Genomic DNA, 17,952 nt, shown 5'->3' with positions numbered 1-17,952 from the left:
TCAGCCTCTTCAACCCGCCGGCCTTGGCGGTGTCTCGTCCCGAGTCATGCCCAAAACGAGTCAATCACGTCAACTTTCGTGTCTCAGATCTCGCCACTGCTGAGACTCCAACGGCGCCGGTCCCGGTTCCGGTTCGGGCTCTATCTCCGCCCTACTATCTTCTTTCTCCTCACTTTATCACTTTTTGCCTCGGCCTCGGCCTCGGCCTGGGCTTTGGGGGGGGTTGGGTTTGGCAGCTGACTGATGAGTAAACCACGCCATGTCGGCGAAGTTCGATACGTACCTACCTACCTCCTTCGTGCCTTACGTACCCCAGCCGGCAGTTGAGGGCGGGAAGCAGGGGTCGCGGCGGGATGGCAGATCGGGCTGGGCCGGGGCTTGTAAGGGTCATCATGTCCCGCGCCGGGTGTTGGGATAGCCGGCTTTGGGCCCCGGTTCCGCTGTCACTGATAGCCGTAGGGGCCTGCATGTGAATGTACCTATGATGGATGCTTAGGTACCTATGTGGGCGCTACTACCTACCTATGTAGGGGCGATCCGCATAGGGCGCGGTTGCGCACTCTCTAGCACTCCCGAGTAACTGACTACTACTTGTAGATGCTTGCTCCTACGCAACAATACGAGGGGATACTTCACCACCTTGAGAACCAGCTGCCGAGGAGGCGACCGGGAAATGTCCCCGGCTCCGCACCTGCCGGAAGATACTGGCTGCTCCATAGTAGGCTCCGTTTACATCTGCGATGGACAATCGACGCCGAGTCAGCTCGGTGGATAGCTGTGGTCTAAGCACGAGGAGTGGCGAAGGTATCAATGGGCCCATGGGCACGATGGGGTAGCGGGATGTCTGGTCGTCTTCGGGATACCCCGGTTATTCGAGCGGCTTGGGAAGCTCAGCTACGGAGATATGGACGAGCTTGGATTAAGCTTTGAGATCAGACGGTTAGGGCATCGTGCCACCGTGCCACCCCAGGCGTGGAGACTGTAACCCCCGTGCCCCCCATCCGCGGCTCCGCTCTGGGGAAGTCATGGAGCAATGGGTACGGGGACTGTCATGAATATGGTCTAGATGTCGATCATGTGCGGGATTTTATTGGGGATTGAGTCGTGAAAGAGACGAGTCAAGGGGTGGGCACATGGTGGGCTAACAGAAGAGTCAAGCATGGTGGCGGGAAGAGAGGGTCTCGCCGGGGAGAACTCGGGCATTTCTGGGAGCCGGATATCGCGGCGTTGAGAGGTGAAGCTACACCGGGACCAACACGAGCGATCTAACAGGTTAATAGCTGCCGTGCCCCATTCGTAACCCGCCACCTGAAACACACGAACGGGGAAAGTCGTTGTTTCCCAGATAAGCACACGGGGCAAGCTCTAAGTCAGCTCGAGCGCGGGGAACAGCGACTCAGGTGCCCGACCTTCCTTTCGCACTCGCCTCTCCTCCTCGAATTCTTCGATGGGATCGCTGCTGTAGTTGGGGAGAGCCCGGATATCAGCCCGGCCATCGTTGGCCCGCTTCTTCGGCCGACCTCTCCTCCTCTTAGTAACATTGATGGATCCAACACCATATTCTACGATGCGTCCTGGTTGCGGCAAATTCAAACGGCTACCGATGAAGAGTTTGGGTTGACTGAACCGAAACTGCTCCGCTGTGTCGCTTGTCTCACTGGGGGAGACTTTAGAATGGGCCGGGGCAACCGCCACCGAGGTTGCCATCGAAGGGGCGGCGGCATGTGACTCCGAAGCGCTGATGTCCGCCTGTTCGGGGGACCCAAACTCGTCGCTCTCTGAGGTATTGATGGTGATGTCGATCTGTGACGGACTGCTGGTACCCGCGTTGACCACGACGCTAGGGGGTTGGAAAGAAACATCAGAGTTGTTTCGTGGTCCTTCTAGTTCTGTTTCGGCCAACGACGGGCCATATGTGACTTCTTGGCTTGAAGGTGCTCCAGCTGAAGAGTAGGCTTCTCTCGAATCGGAACCGGACGTCTGGCGGTCTTGGGTGTAAAAAGGGAGAGTGCCGATCGTTGCAATGTTGCTGTCCTCGTCCGACTTGAAGTTGTTGCTAGGTGAGACAAGAGTGTTTGATGGTTGCAGACTCCGCACTGCGTCGTGTTTGGCTTCCTCAAACGCCGCCTTGCCGATTTCGTCACTGTTCTCATCGCCGAATACGAACGTCTTCCAGGCCTCATCGGAGTTGATTTCGCCCGCCGATATGCAGGCTTGCGGAGCAGTAGGCGGAGACTGAGAAGATGAGTTATCGTCGGACACGCATGCAGGGTTTAGGACATGCCCCACGCAAGTAACAACTCTACCTTGCCCCCGAATATTGATTCCAGCCACCATGTTGTTTTCCCGGCTGGGGCCAGAGGTGGAGACAGGCTGTATTTCTTCTCCTCGGCTCTCGACGGTATCCGTAGATCGATCTGCCCTATTTCCGGCATGGCTTCCGACCGGCGGGTTTTGAGAGACAAGGATGTCAAGCCGTTCTAGCCGTTGAAGCCGGGCGACGAGCTCCTCGTAGCGGTTTAGGATCTCCGAGGAGTCACTCGAGCTGAGCAGTTTGTTGAGGTCCCGAAATTCACTAGCGCTTGTATTGTCGGGCCCACCCGCCGTGAACCCATTTAACGGTGGCAAGGATGGAGGTGAGTCTTGAGGTTTTCGCTTGGGTCGCGGAACCTCGCTAACACCGGGGCTAACTCTATGCTCGATGGAAGTTCGACTCCCTTCAATGGCAACATGGCTACTGACGGGGCTGCTCGGCTGGCCAACCCATTCGTGCCATTCGAGATTCTCGGCCTTCTGGGAAGATGGCACCGGAGATATGGCCCGACCAACCTGTGCGATGGCAGTGCCGGTGTTTTCGGAGTCGAACCGATCGAAGTGGTAAAACGATTCGGGTACAGGCCGTATCGAAAGTGGGTGGGAGAGTGGAGGGAATGAAGTCCAGATGCGCCCCTCGGCATCGCTTGAGATGCAACAGCGTTGTTCTCTTTCACTCTGGTTACTCGATGGCTCTCTCATAGGTAGTACAGACCGTGGGAGCTCATCGCCCGGGGGTAGATGGCTCGCAACTAAGTTAGTAGGGTGTTAGTAGCACATATTCGCAAGAAATATCACACTGGTCATACCATGCTTGTCTCTCAGGCCGGACGGTGTGTGTTGGCGATTAGGCTCAGCCTCAGAGCCACGGGCGGAGTTCGTGGGCTTCGATCTAGTGATGCTAGAGGTCTCTCCTGGCCGTTTCTCCTGGCTCCCAATCTGTATTATCACATCCTCCCGGCGAAGGGGATACGCATGCTGCTTCCTGCGTTTTACCACCAGCCCATCGCCAACGATGTGAGATCGTCTTTTCTTAGTCCCCTGTGACCCTGCAGGAGGGCTTCGCTCTTGTGACTTGGTACTTCGGGGCTTTTTGGCTGAAACCGACAGTGGCTCGCGAATGGTCCTCTAGTCCTTCGCGAGCAACTTCTGCCTCATCCGCTCCAGGGCCTCCTCGTCATATTCAACCTGGGGGCTAGGGACAGCTTGCCCGCCTGTTCCTTCTTGAAAGAAGCGACTGATGGTAGGTAGAGAAGTGTCGTCTGTTGTTACTGTCGCCTTATGCCGTTTCTTTCCCGGCTCCGCTCTCCGCCGGCTAGGCGTTAATGAAGCCCGTCGTCCAGACGAGGAGCCAGACCTGTTAGAGGCATGGGAGCGTTGAGACGACGGGGGATCAGAATGTTGAAGAAACGAGATGGGAGGGGGACCGTTCTCTTCTGCGACTTTCTGTTCCGCAGCTCGAGCTCGAGCGCGCGCGAAGTATTCCTTCTGGCGTTGGCGAGCCGGGTTTATCTTGCGCAGCCGGCCGCGGTTGTGGCGGTAGAGGTTGCCCTCGGTCCAGTTCATGCCGGGCAGTTTGCGATGTTTTGGAGGTAGATTGGGTTATTTTGGGGCCAGACCGATTCATCATCGATCAATACTCCTGAGCGAGATACCCGAGTGTTGAACTGTGAACCGGAAGCATCCCGGACACTCGGGTGTGGTCTCACCTCAAGTGTCAAGTGGGGGATGGAATTGCATTGCGAGAAATGAATTTTCGAACCGAATCTCATAGATCCTGGTCGTTCTTGCCCACCCGATCTCACAGGGAAGCCTACGACGAGGAGCACCTTCCATCACTGATTGAAGAGATGGTGTCAAGATGGATGGCGGCTAGCGGCGGAAGGAACGAACCGGCCCGAGCCGGGTCCCACTTTAAACTCCAAAGGCCCCGCGCCGACGACCTCCGAACCCGCAACCGACCCGGAGCAACCTTCAACCCCAACCCCGCTTTCCTCCGCCATGCGAACACAAGCTTGGAGGACATTCCGCATCCTCTCACGATCTATCACTCGGCCGTCCTATCGCCAATCCATCTCAAAACAGCCACTCCCGCCGTCAACCTCCCTCCTCTTCCGCACAATGGCGTCATCAACAACCACCCCCCACCCCCCCGGTCCTCAAGCAGCCCGTCAAGCTCGCGTGCGTGCAACTCGCCTCAGGTTCCGACAAAGCCGCCAACCTGACGCACGCCGCGGCCAAAGTACGGGAAGCCGCCCAGGCCGGCGCCAAGATCGTGGTCCTCCCGGAGTGCTTCAACTCCCCCTACGGCTGCGACCACTTCCCGTCCTACGCCGAGGAGCTGCTCCCATCGCCGCCCACACCCACCCAGTCACCCTCCTACCACGCCCTCTCAGCAATGGCGCGCGACAACGCGGTCTACCTAATCGGCGGCTCCATCCCCGAGCTCTCCACCTCCTCACCCGACACCAACACCACCACCACCAAAAAGACCTACTACAACACCTCCCTCACCTTCTCCCCGACAGGCACGCTCCTCGCCACCCACCGCAAGATCCACCTCTTCGACATCGACATCCCGGGCAAGATCACCTTCCGCGAATCCGACGTGCTCTCGCCCGGCAACCAGCTCACCATCGTGGACTTACCAGAATACGGACGGGTCGGCGTGGCCATCTGCTACGACGTGCGGTTCCCCGAGCTGGCGACCATCGCGGCGCGGCGCGGCTGCTTCGCGCTGGCCTACCCGGGCGCCTTCAACCTGACGACGGGCCCGCTGCACTGGGAGCTGCTGGCGCGGGCGCGCGCGGTCGACAATCAGCTGTACGTGGCGCTGTGCAGCCCCGCGCGCGACCTGGCGGCCGGGTACCATGCGTGGGGGCATAGCATGGTGGTGGATCCGATGGCCAAGGTGTTGGTGGAGGCTGGGGAGGGGGAGGGGGTGGTGGTGGTGGAGTTGGATGGGGGGAGGATTGAGGAGGCGAGGAGGGGGATTCCGTTGAGGGATCAGAGGCGGTTTGATGTGTATCCTGATGTTAGTCGGGTGCAATGAGTGGGTGGTTGGGTGTGGATGGGGGGTCTGTAACGGATGATGGCGTGTATGTGTGTGTATGTATGGATGTGTGTGCTGCTATCGCCCGTGTTTCACTTTCTCATTTTGTGATGAATCGACGCATGAATTGGGAGGGAGGCTGGTCTATTCCGGGGTTTGCTCTTTATCCAGATGTTGGGAGAGCCTGTGTGCCCCATTTATCCCAGTGGCAGTTTATCCAGCAAGGAATGGTCGTCGTCTATCCCGCTTTTCCAGCAGCCTATCAGTTTAACATCATCCCCGTGCTTGCCGCAGCCCCTTTTTTTCATCCGAGCCTCCCTCCTTCCAAGGCGCAAAACCCCGGGCGTCCTTTCAGTCCTTTCCCCCGTCAAGCTGGCGAACCGCTCATTCCAGGGCCTCCTGGGCAAAGGTGGGAAGGATGAAGCTGGCCTTGTGGATGTCGGCGTTGTAGTACCGGCACAGCTTGCGCTCCTCGTCCTTGCTCCACGAGCGGACGGGCAAGCGCACGTTGCGGTTGGCGTCCTTGCAGCAGACCATGAAGCCGATCTGGCCCGAGGGGTAGGTGGGGATGGTGGTGTAGGCGTACTCGGCCACGGGGAAGATCTCGCCGCAGTCCTTCTTGAGCTTGGTGATCAGCGGCAGGTGGAGCCATTGGTTCTCGGCTGCGTTGCGTAGTCAACGTGTTAGTCGGTCTATCCATCCAGTTCAGGGGTATTGACAGTAAGAGTGGAGAGACGGATAGAGGGGCAAAGAGAACCCAGGAAACAGGGAATGTGGGAATGTGTTTGGAGATGAAAAAAGTGAAAAGGGGTAAATCGTGTGTGAAGAAGTGATGACGTGACAAAAGCAAGGAGGAAATTCGTGTCAGGGGAAAGCCGAGACGAACTACCACTCGGTAGCCTCCTGAGAGATGACACAAGGCTGGATCAGGGCATGTTTGCGCGCCTGGCCCGGAGAAAGAGGGCATTCCTCCCAGGTCTCGACTTTCTTCGAGTAAATGAGACATACAACCTTGGGTGGTGATAACGCCGCCCTCGCGGAGGGCATCGTGGAGAAGCTTGAAGTAAGGCTTCTGGAAAAGAGACTCGGCGGGACCCTCGGGGTCGGAGGAGTCCGTGATGATGACATCAAAGGTGTCCTTGTAGTCGTCGAGGAACTTGAAGCCGTCGCCAATGTGGACCTTGACCTTGGGGTGGTTGAAGCCGGCCGACATGTGGGGAAGGTACTGCTTAGAGAGGCGGATGACGGCCTGGCACGTGTGAGCGGCTGACATATTCAAGACTTGACTTCAGGGGGCTTCATCCAGCATACCTCATCAATGTCGCAGAGGGTGGCCTCCTCGACACACTCGTGCTTGACGACCTCGCGCAGGACACCGCCATCGCCGCCGCCGATGACGAGGACCTTCTTGGGGTCGGGGTGCGAGTTCATGGCCAGGTGAGTGATCATCTCCTGGTACGAGAACTCGTCCCGCTCGGTGCACTGGATGACATTGTCCAGGACCAGCACGTTGCCGTGGTTGGTGGACTCGAAGATCAGGACGTCCTGGTACTTGCTCTTCTCATGATGCAGCACCTTCTTGACCCGGAGGGTCATGGCCTGGCCTGCCAAGAGTTTAGCATAACGGGTGCTTATGGATGCGCGGCAGGTGAGGTGTCATTGTTTACTCACCGGGCCACATCTCGGAGATCTCGCGGAACCACCCATCTGTAAGCCACCCGGGATTTGGTCAGCAAACGTACTCATCATCGACAGCCGAATGCACCGCCGGTAAACCAATGCGGAAGTTTCAATCGCAGGCAGATGGTCTGAAAGTATTATTGGGCCAGGCGTCCAACTACCACCCTCCGAGGCTGCCCGTGTGAGGCGCAAGACACGGCTGAGCAGGTTCGTGTTCGGGGGGTTGTGGTAACACCGGCGCGTAATGAAGCCGTTCAATTCCGAAAGCTGCCAGCCTGCATTTGCTTGGGGGGGAAAACGGCGCAGAACTGAAAATCGGCATTCCAGCAGTGCCGGTTGTGCCGCCAAACTACCGGAGCAGGTGATGCTTGAGGGGGTGTTGCCGACATCGACAGTGCTGTCGTTGGGGGATGGCGGGGTATTTGTTTAACCATCGACCCCGCGATGGACCATGGAGGGACGCGGAAATTCACTGAAAGCGGCAGTAAAACATACCCTGGATGGTAGCGTGTGTAATGTCACCCATTTTTCGAATTTGGCTGAGACGCAGGTAATTGAGGATTTGGTGAGGCGGCTTGGAGAGGAGACGCCGTGAGTAGAACAGAGCCAACTTGAAGATGAGCCAGTGAGGTCGGTCAAGGCGGGGTAAAAGTTTGTGTGGACGATCTTTTTTATCATGAACCAACCCCTCGAACAGCAAAACAAGTGCGACTTGGAATTGTGCAGAAATTTTCCTCGGTCCCGCCGTCCCGCCGTCGCCCTGAAGCCGATTGCATGAGCGAATAAGAACGTGGTAAACCTAAAAGTCGGGACCAATGATGCCCAAAAGGTGGAGAGCCGGTCGGCGTGTATTCCAGAGCAGTTCTGTGCGCAAGTCCAAAAGCTACGGCTACAGAGTCACCTACGAAGTAGTCGACGGAACCGATTAATCTCAGCATTACCTCCTCGGCAGCAACACGGCTGCCTCTCGCGATATTCGCTCGAGTTACTGCGCAAGGGTGTTTGGGAAGGGGGGGGGGGGGGGGGGGGGGGGTTTGAAGACAAACCCCGGTGCAATGCTCACGGCCCAAAGCATCTCATCCCGGCTGCGGTGACAAACCGGTCGGTCCGCCGCGGCCTCGGAACGGACAGCGCCCGGCCGTCGGGTCCCAGAGGGTCGGTGCTGAGTTCGTCAGTGAGGTGGTTAGCGCTGAGGTCAGCGGGCGATCATGCTGGCGTTACGTTGGAGACGTTGGAAGTAACCCTCGGGCGCCTACGAGTGCCGGCAACCAGGGCGATATAAGTGCTAATAAGGAGATCGATGGACCACGAACGGAGCCGTTCGAGAACATGTCATGTTCCACGCGCGTTGCGAAGCCCGCGCGGTTGATTACGCGTCTAGTGGGTGAAAGCTGCGATGAGGCTTTTCGGCAAGGCGGCTGGCATGCTCGCGATTTGTCGGACTTGATGTCGTAATGGAATCGTTGGCAATGCCTCCTCGCCCACTGACGGCGGTCTCTTGGTCAGCAGCCTCATACGAGTGCATGTGAGGAGTCGCCTCTCGGGTTGAGAGATAGCGAGTGTCCCAAATATCGGTATTTATCATGGTAGTTGATGGGTGTTCCATTTCTGCGACGGCGAGCTTCATCAATGCCCCACCACATCTGCCGCTCCAGCCCTATTTGCGGAATGGCGCCGCGTGAAGCACCGTGTCGATCTATCTTTCCCCTCCGCTGTCTCGCCGACGCTATGGCATCTCGAACGCTCGAGGCGTCCTTTCGGAGAACCAACTAACATTGTGTCAAGTGCGTGTAATCTGTAACTAACTTCCTAGTTTCGGCCTTAGCCCATTCTGGAAGTCGATCAGTGCCATCTTGGTAGGGTAGGCTTGCGAGCGCTCAGTCGGAGGGAAATATGGGAAATAAAGTGCAGAGAAAGCAAAGAGTCCTGCTCGCCTCGGCTGAATCGAACATCGCGCTGCTGCATGGCGTTACACCACAGCTGCTCCGCCTTTCCCGAGAGGCGCAAGAAAACCGCGTGGCGATAACAAGAGATCGAAAGGCAAAAGAGTTCGCAGCCAATCGCCCCTGTTTAAGGCCGTCTGGAGTCTGCGCTTCGGGGAATGCAGGTCTTTGAAGGAAGAGTCCGCGATTGGACGAAGGAAAACCTCTTGTCTCTTGTCGGTCGAGTGAAGATGCAAGATCTCCAAGAACATGGGGGGTTTTCCCGGGAATAGGGGTAAAACATGACCGACCCGTGGAGAGGGAATTCGCAGGGCGGGACTCTAACTATTTTCCCATTGCCGAAACTAGGGTATGGAGAGCTGTGAAAGGTGCCCCGACAGTTTGGAGAGAGACACTCGCGATGCATGTATGTCCCCCTCCTCTCACGTTAGTTAGGTAGGTATCTTTCTCACCATCATAAGATGCGGCCAAAAGTGCCGCCTTCGTACGTGTATTTACAATTCGGAAACGCCGTTTGCCGTGTCGAGATTTCCATGTCGCGGAATGACACCAGACCCAAATGTCCAGGGATTGAGGGCGGAGCTAAAAAAGACCGCGAGGCGATGGAACCCTATCATGAAACTGAAGCTAATTCGGTTGTGATCGACCACTTCCGCCGTTGGGGACCCGCGTGGGCGGGAGAACCCGAGGGCGCGCTTCCAGTCAAGAAGCTGAGAAGAAAGCTTCTTCGGTTTGTGAGCCCCGAATCGGCTTCGCACGGTGACGATGCGGCTGGCTGTAACGGTTTGAGGGTTGGGCGGGAATTCGCACTTTCGAAGCTGCGCCGAAACGGAAGAAAAAGCGTGGGCCTGGGGATGGAGAGACATGGACGGAAACGCAGGGTGAGGCGGCCCCACATCAAGGCACCCATGCTATCCACGGATGCTTGCCGCAGGAGTCCGCAGGAGGAGCCCGCCGGGCAAGGGCCTTGAAGAAGCCTGCAGGGCAGTGGCATGGATGGTTAGGTTCAATGGCGCGCAGCAGAGCAAATAATCAAGACAAGAGGGTCGGTTGCACCTGGCCGGTTCTGCGCCCCAGAGCCACCGTTATTGACCCGAAGTCCATGTAACCCACAGTTCTTTTGACCTGTCGAATCTTCCCGTTGTTTGATACTTTTCAGCCGACTCGCCTTTTCGTGCTTCGCCGCCCGAAACTCACATATAGCCAGGCCATTTCCCTCAGCCGTACCGGGCCCCTTCATGCTCCGCCTCGCCTTCCGACTCGTTTGATCCCCACTACACGCCCGCCTCGCCGACGCGACGACGACCGATTCGAAGCTGCGCACAGGAGAGGAAAAGCCACCAATTCCGGATGGAGTAGCGAGGAGGCATTACCGGAAATACCTACCGCAGGCGACATTGCATTGGCACCGTTCGGTCCGTGGCAGACCCTGGCATAGGTAGTTGCCAAAAACCGAGCTTTCGGAGAGGTCCATCGAGGTGCTCCGATAGTTGGCTGGTGTCGGGCGTTTCAAAAAGTTTGCCGACAGAGGTCCTCCCTAGAGCCCTTCTCCCCTCAGCTGCCCCGCCACCACCAAGAAGTTCGCCCGCCGAAAGCTCCGCACAGCGGGCATTTAGCGACGTCAGCGACCATCGTCGGATTTCCCATTATTCAACTCGGATTCCGATTTGCCCATATCGTTTGCGGTTTCCGACTACTACCGCCACCATGTGTTTCGGGGGTCGCGAAAAGACCGATGAGACGGGCGTCGCTCGGTCGCGCGAGCTTGACAAGGTCATTCGTGCCGACGAGAAGCGCATGTCCAAAGAAGTGAAGCTTCTGCTTCTAGGTACGAATCGGCGTCTCGGTTGGCGACAGGGCCAAACAAGCTGACCTTTTGCTTGCACAGGGGCCGGAGAGTCCGGAAAGTCGACAGTCCTCAAACAGATGAAGCTCATCTATGCGCAAGGCTTCAGCAAAACGGAGAAGATGGAGTGGAAGCCCGTGGTGTTCACAAATATCCTCCAGTCGTTCCGCCTAATCTTCGATGCGATGAACGACGCGGGTATTACTTTCGAAAACCCGGATAACGAGGTAAGCTACTGCGGCCGCTGGCCCACGGCCGGCCACATCTTCCCGAACCGATACTGACTGGCCGCCTGACAGAAAAACATGGCCCAAATGATGGTCGACTACGAGATGACGGCGCACGAGCCGTTACCAGAGGAGTACCTGGAACCCGTCAAGAAGCTCTGGGTGGATGCAGGCATCAAGAAGGCCATGGAGAGGGGCAACGAGTATGCCCTGCACGACAACCTGGATTAGTAAGTGGTAGCGGTACCTTGGGCGGAACTGTCAAGGCTGACATGCATCAAGCTTCTGCGACGACGTGGAGCGCATCTGGGATAAAAACTACGTTCCGACAGACCAGGATCTGCTACGATCGAGGTTACGGACAACCGGCATCACCGAAACCGTCTTCGACCTGGGTCAGCTCACATACCGCATGTTCGACGTCGGAGGCCAACGGTCAGAACGGAAAAAGTGGATCCACTGCTTCGAGAACGTCAACTCCCTGATGTTTCTCGTGGCCATCTCTGGGTACGATCAGTGTTTGGTTGAAGATAAGGATGGCGTAGGTGCTCCCCGATCTCTCCGGCGCGGGAAGAGAAGGCTGACATGGTGTGCCGCAGAACCAAATGAACGAAGCCCTGATGCTGTGGGAATCCATCGCCAACTCACACTGGTTCGCCAAGTCGGCGCTCATCCTCTTCCTCAACAAGATGGATCTCTTCAAGGAGAAGCTCGCCAAGAGCCCGATAACAGACCACGGCTTCACCGACTACCACGGGCCACCGCACGACTGGGACAAGGCCAGCCAGTACTTTATGGACAAGTTCCGGGCACTAAACCGAAACCCGGACAAGGAGATCTATGGCCACTTCACGAATGCCACCGACACCAACCTCCTCAAGATCACGATGAGTTCCGTGCAGGACATGATCATCCAGCGGAACCTGAAGCAGCTTATTCTGTAAGAGGCGATATTTGCATGCACCCACGACCTCCTGTTTTTCTCCCCCCCCTTGGGGACGCGCGCGGATCCCCCCTTGTTGTAAGCATCCAGTGCGGACTGCTCACGGGGCACGGTTGCATAAAATGACAGCCGGTCCCTTCCCTTTCCTCACATCTCACTTCCTTTTAATCCTGCTTTTTATGATACCAAAAACGTTATGTTACCTTGCATTTCAAAGTGGCGCCTTTCCTAACCTTGGTGACTTGATGATAGGGTCTGATTGCACCGAGCCCGCCCTGCACCCCCCTCGTCGCGAGGACCGCTCACAGGGGGCCTATCCCCTGTTTTTGTTCGTTGTATGTATATTATACCAGCAGGCGGGGCAAAGTTACCTCTTCTTTTCTTCTTTTCTTTCTTGCCGGCTTCGTTTACCCTGTCTATATATACCTTAAACCTTACTACTATGGTACGGTCTCGACGTTTCTCAACAAAACCCGGCAACGGACCGCACCGAAACCGACGAGCTTCGACCCTCTTTCGTTCTCATTTCATTCATTTTGTGTTGGAGTATGGCTGAGTTATACTGTGGTACGGTACGGTTCTCTTTGCGATGTGACTGGTTATTTTGGCTGGACGAAACAAGGGAAGATGTGTGGCATTCAATGGGCAGCAGTCACTTGGATGGCTACGATCCCTGCTTCCCCCTGCTCGAGGAGTGGGTCACAAAAGGGGGTGGGGACCGCCGCCGTAACGGTCGGCCGCCAACGTTACGGATACCACCTCCTGGATTGGGGTCCTTGTCAGAGGATTCCTGGGCGTCGGATGGGCCGAGACGAGAAACGATGAATGGCGTCACACGCGGCTTGCTGTTGGTTCGGGAGAGCCGCGGCTGGGCGAGCGGCTGGGCGACGGGGCATTGGAGGGCCCACTTGTCAAGCGACTCACTTATCACTTGCACATGATGGAGACAACGTACTTTTTACTTTACATGCGAGACATGGTAAATCTGTGGATGAATGGATGGCGTGTGGTTGGATGGCTTCTCACTGTACTTACACTGGATTAGAGGGAATGGAATTTCCAGACGGATGGATCTGAGACGAGGCGATTCGCGAGTTCATGATTTGCAAGGTCCACACGGCGGAGTCACACTGGCCACTTCGCAGTTGCTTTTTGTTTGATACCTAACCAAAACGGAAATGTCGTCCCTCTGGTGTTGGGGAAATTTCCTTAGGCGGATCGGCACACCTGCCGAACACTAACCCTGGTGCAACTAGCTCGCCCGCTGAGGTGGGAGTTTGGTGGACCCGGGGCACTGGTTGGTGGCGCCGGTTTTGCTCGGTGGTTCGGTAGTTGGGCGCCGTTCATGCGGCGGGGACAGGAGCTTCTCACGGAGTATCATCAATGACATCTAAACAGGTTTCGGGCTGGGGATAACTAGTTAGTTATGCTTTTTCTGAGACCCTCATGAGCCATCCTCTGTCGAGTCTTGTCTCGAGTTTTCCTCAGTTCAGCTCACATCCCCATGCGGCCGTGCTATCGGAGATTCCAGGGCGCTCTGTGGAACGGCTGCCGGGCACGCCGCGAGGTCTGGCCTGGCACACGCCCATGGAGAAATCGCCCAGCTGAGGCAGTCTTTTCCGCGCGATCAGCACCGCTGCTCTTCGGGCTCCACTTCGTTTCTTTTTTCTCGCTCCGATGGTGGTGGGATGGGCCTGCGAAAATGGGGTCGGAAACGGAGCTAGCTGGCTAGGTAGCCAGGTCTTTGGGTTGGGGGACGCAGAGACGGTGAAGACCCGTTTTACCTCCCTCCCGGTGGAAACCTCGGGAAGTCGCATTCGGGGTGTCACGAATCTCGGGATTGCGTGTTCGTCTGACGGTGATGAGTGGACTGCCTTTTCCCCGGATCGGCTGCTCGGATTCGCCATATGGCAACCACGTGGATCTGGGTTGATGCCGCTGCACAGTGGAATCAGTGGAATCTTGCACAGCCGAAGTCCTTGTTTTGTAAAACGGGGCATCGTGAATTCGGAGTTGACACCGAGGGAACATACGCGACACACTGTGCATGCTGTCTCTGAACACGAGGTAGGGTGAGACACTATTTGCAGGATCGGGCACCATCGGACTCAGAGAGATCACAGCGCCACATTTGGGAGGGATCGAGGGAGTTGTTTAAGATGCGCGTGAACCCTTGACGACCGAGGCTGGCGCTGGTTCGTTGCAGTAGTGGTCGTTCCTACCATTTTCACCCCGCCAACCGGCATCCACAAGCTCCACTGTGCGAATGAGCCCAATTCATTTCGAAGGTTCAAGGAACATTCAAAGGTCCCCAATGAATCTGCAACTTCTTTTGGGAATCTTCAGACACGGAGGCCAACGAACACAAGTCAAGGAAATGTTTATTATATCGAAAACTCGCATGTTTTGGCCATGAAATGCTACAGGTGTGTTGGTTCATCGTGCTTGTACTGATCCTACACACTGTACGAGTAAACAACTCGAAGGAGCTGCATCCAACAGCTTTGCCATTTGGTTCCTGCCAAATAGGGCTTCCTCCAGAATGGCTCTCATACTGGACCTCTAGCATTCGGCTTTGAACTTGAAGGGACATAAGTCCGAAAATCAAACCATTTTTCCCAACTTGAAATCGACAAGTTGACCAACCCCGACTCTTGCCCGGTGTTTGTTCACACCCTTCCCGCTTTTGTCGATCTCCAATTCAACCACACTCATAAACTAGGTACTCCAGCTTGGAGCTCTGGGATTCAGAAAGCTTGACCTCTTCCTCTGGCCAAAACGAGCCACAGCTCCAAACTCAACAGCACCTAGCGCAGCCACCAACACTATCCCCATCAACACCCTCACCCACCACCCGCCCACAATCACAATGTCAACCAACCCAGCCTCAAGACCCCTAATGGGGAACAACAACAACAACAACACCAACCCTCCCACCAACCCCCCACCAGCCAGCCCCTACCCCCCCTCCTACCACACCGCCGCCGACGCAGCTGCCACAAAGGGCAGCTGACAATCAAAGCTGACGCAGCGCTTCCCCTTCCTGCGAACGAAGCGCGGCATCGCCGTGCTGGTCGCCGTCGGCCTCCTCGTCGTCGGCGGCGGCCTGGCCGGGCTGGCTGCGCTGCGCACTCGTGGTAATGGGGATGCCGGGTCTACGTCGGGGCGGGGCGATGGATGGGGGATGGTCACGGATGATGCGTGGTTTTATGGCCGGTCGCCGGCGGTTTATCCTTCGCGTGAGTTTTTCCTCTTCTTTTTTTGTCGTTTTTGGTTTGGGGTCGTTGGTGTGGGTTGGGGCGAGAGAGGGGCGCTGACAGGTGGTAGCAAATATCACGGGTGAGGGGCAGTGGGCTGATGCCACGGAGAAGGCGAGGGAGATGGTGGGGCGGATGACGCTCAAGGAGAAGGTGAGTGAAGATGTTGAGAGGAGTTGTGGAAATGGAGAACTGACACGGGGGTAGGTCAGCTTGACTGCCGGCGCTGGCTCGAATACGAGCTGCCCTGGGTTTATTCCAGCTATCCCACGCCTTGGGTTTCCTGGCATGTGTCTGGGTGATGCAGGGAATGGACTCCGCGGGACGGACTTCGTCAGCACGTGGCCGAGCGGCATTCATGTTGGTGCCAGCTGGAACAAGGTGCTCACTCGCCAGCGGGGATCCGGCATGGGAGGCGAGTTCAAGACCAAGGGCGTGAATGTGCTGCTCGGGCCGGTCATTGGACCAGCCGGCCGTGTTGTGTTGAACGGCAGGAACTGGGAAGGTAAAGTTTTCCCCCGTATGGCTGTCGGTATAAGGCCGGCTGTTGACACGAGTAGGCTTCTCGACCGACCCTTATTTATCAGGGGTTCTGGCACATGAGACGGTTACGGCAGTGCAAGCTGTCGGGGTCATTACGAGTACTAAGGTATGTTTCTCCTACTGTGATATGAGAGTCAGAGCTAACACCCTACAGCACTTTATTGCCAACGAACAAGAGACAAATCGGAACCCCGTTGGCGATGTTGCATCGGTGTCGTCCAATATCGACGACAGGACTTTGCACGAATTCTATCTTTGGTAAGCCGGACAATCCCGATCCCCTTGCCCTTTCTAACATCACAGGCCTTTCCAGGATGCTATCCACGCCGGCAGCGGCAACATAATGTGCTCATACCAGCGACTCAACAACTCGTACGGGTGCGCAAACAGCAAGGCGCTCAATGGTCTTCTTAAGACCGAACTCGGTTTTCAAGGTTGGGTCGTCAGTGACTGGGGTGCCCAGCATGCTGGAGCAGCCGCAGCCCAAGCAGGCATGGATGTTGCCATGCCGAATGGAAATGGTTTCTGGGGTACGCATCTCGTAGATGCTGTCAACAATGGCTCGGTTGCCGAGACTCGCTTGGATGACATGGTGGCCAGGTAATACATGGCCCCTCGACTTTCCAATGTCACAAACTAACAGCTACAGAACCCTCGCAACATGGTATCTGATGGGTCAAGATCAGGACTTCCCGCAACCCGGCGTCGGTATGGCCGCGGATCTTACCCTGGCCCACAAAGTGGTTGATGCGAGGAACTCGAGTTTTCGGTCAACGTTGCTAGACGGCGCAGTCGAAGGCCACGTCCTCGTCAAGAACACCCGCAGCGCACTACCCCTGAAGGAGCCGAAGATGCTGTCCATATTTGGTTACTCGGCCAAGAACCCCGATCACAACAACCCCAGCCCCGGCCTCTCCCCATGGCTCTGGGGCGCCGAGTCGTTCAACTACACCGAATTCGCCGGCAGGTTCTTTGGCTACACCGGCGAACACGGCTCCACGCCCATCGCCTTCAACGGCACCATCTACTCGGGCGGCGGCTCGGGGGCAACCTCACAGTCCACCATCGTCTCGCCCTTCGACGCGCTTGTCCAGCGGGCTTACGATGACGGCACGGCCCTCTTCTGGGACTTTGTCAACGGCAACCCCTCCGTCAACTCCATGTCGGACGCCTGCTTGATCTTTGGCAACGCCTACGCCACCGAGGCTGCCGACCGCCCAAGTCTATACGACGACTACACCGACGGCCTAATCAAGCACGTCGCTGACCAGTGCGCCAACACGATCGTGGTCCTCCACAACGCAGGCACCCGCTTAGTGGACCAATTCATCGACCACCCCAACGTCACGGCTCTCATCTTCGCCCACCTCCCCGGCGAAGCCTCGGGTCGCGCGGTGGTGTCGCTGTTGTACGGCGAGTCGAACCCGTCGGGGAAACTACCGTACACCGTCGCGAGGAATGAGACGGACTATGCCGTGCTGGGCCCGGATGTGGCGGCGGAGGGGGACATGTTTGCGCGCTTCCCGCAGAGCAATTTCACCGAGGGCGTGTTCCTCGACTATCGGCATTTCGACGCGCAGAATATCACGCCGAGATATGAGTTCGGTTTCGGGCTGAGTTACACCACGTTTGGGTATGACAACTTGGTGGTCGGAAAGGTGGTAGAGGGGGAGTTTGGCGAGTACCCCACGGGACGGGTCGTCCAGGGCGGGCAGGAGGACCTGTGGGATGTGTTGGTCGAGGTGGCGGCCGATGTCACCAACACTGGAGAGGTGGATGGGGCCGAGGTTGCGCAGCTGTACGTGGGCATCCCGGCCGAGGGCGCCCCCGTGCGGCAGCTGAGAGGGTTTGAGAAACCGTTTCTGAACGTGTCGGCGACCGAGACGGTGCGGTTTGGGCTGACGAGGAGGGACTTGAGCGTGTGGGATGTGGTGGCGCAGAAGTGGCGGCTGGTTAGGGGTGAGTACAAGGTGGAAGTGGGCGGGAGCAGTCGGGATTTGCCGCTCGTTGGGAAGGTTACGATTTAAGGGATGGATATATTGCTTCGCGACGGGGTTAGGAGTTGGTTTGTTTTTCCGGTCTCTTTTTTTTACGATGATGATATGGTGGACGCAAGCTCGCAAGGCATTATGATCCAATATGATATGT

The 17,952-nt window shown here is 56.9% G+C and overlaps 5 protein-coding genes across 5 annotated transcripts; 3 read left to right on the top strand and 2 right to left on the bottom strand.

Moving 5' to 3' along the window:
- Positions 1-1,365: 1,365 nt before the first annotated feature.
- B0H64DRAFT_320805 (uncharacterized protein) lies at positions 1,366-3,015 on the bottom strand (the record flags this gene model as incomplete). Its single annotated transcript, XM_062800482.1, has 2 exons — positions 1,366-2,417; positions 2,601-3,015. 2 exons carry the CDS (start codon positions 3,013-3,015, stop codon positions 1,366-1,368), a joined length of 1,467 nt encoding a protein of 488 aa, XP_062660395.1.
- Positions 3,016-3,711: 696 nt separating this feature from the next.
- On the top strand, positions 3,712-5,365 carry B0H64DRAFT_440373 (carbon-nitrogen hydrolase; the record flags this gene model as incomplete). Its single annotated transcript, XM_062806483.1, has 2 exons — positions 3,712-3,852; positions 4,478-5,365. 2 exons carry the CDS (start codon positions 3,712-3,714, stop codon positions 5,363-5,365), a joined length of 1,029 nt encoding a protein of 342 aa, XP_062660394.1.
- Positions 5,268-8,059, bottom strand: B0H64DRAFT_390617 (Spermidine/spermine synthase). The gene is made up of 5 exons (XM_062803412.1): positions 7,541-8,059; positions 7,037-7,072; positions 6,677-6,969; positions 6,377-6,614; positions 5,268-6,027 (listed from the first exon to the last, which is right to left on the bottom strand). The coding sequence occupies exons 1-5, from the start codon at positions 7,569-7,571 to the stop codon at positions 5,750-5,752; spliced, it is 876 nt and encodes a 291-aa protein (XP_062660393.1). The 5' UTR covers positions 7,572-8,059; the 3' UTR covers positions 5,268-5,749.
- A 2,636-nt stretch (positions 8,060-10,695) lies between these two features.
- On the top strand, positions 10,696-12,005 carry B0H64DRAFT_416141 (guanine nucleotide-binding protein alpha-2 subunit; the record flags this gene model as incomplete). The annotated part of the gene is made up of 5 exons (XM_062805143.1): positions 10,696-10,816; positions 10,877-11,061; positions 11,134-11,291; positions 11,344-11,602; positions 11,661-12,005. 5 exons carry the CDS (start codon positions 10,696-10,698, stop codon positions 12,003-12,005), a joined length of 1,068 nt encoding a protein of 355 aa, XP_062660392.1.
- A 2,416-nt stretch (positions 12,006-14,421) lies between these two features.
- B0H64DRAFT_416140 (glycoside hydrolase superfamily) lies at positions 14,422-17,831 on the top strand (the record flags this gene model as incomplete). The annotated part of the gene is made up of 8 exons (XM_062805142.1): positions 14,422-14,469; positions 15,036-15,243; positions 15,332-15,414; positions 15,469-15,766; positions 15,822-15,910; positions 15,959-16,062; positions 16,195-16,334; positions 16,405-17,831. 8 exons carry the CDS (start codon positions 14,422-14,424, stop codon positions 17,829-17,831), a joined length of 2,397 nt encoding a protein of 798 aa, XP_062660391.1.
- Between the last annotated feature and the right edge of the window lie 121 nt (positions 17,832-17,952).

The sequence above is a fragment of the Chaetomium fimeti genome, assembly GCF_033439085.1.
Source record: "Chaetomium fimeti strain CBS 168.71 chromosome Unknown B0H64scaffold_3, whole genome shotgun sequence".
NCBI classification, from domain to species: domain Eukaryota; kingdom Fungi; phylum Ascomycota; class Sordariomycetes; order Sordariales; family Chaetomiaceae; genus Chaetomium; species Chaetomium fimeti.
The sequence above is the reverse complement of the archived record's forward strand: the minus strand, read 5'-3'. Positions and strand labels throughout refer to the sequence as shown.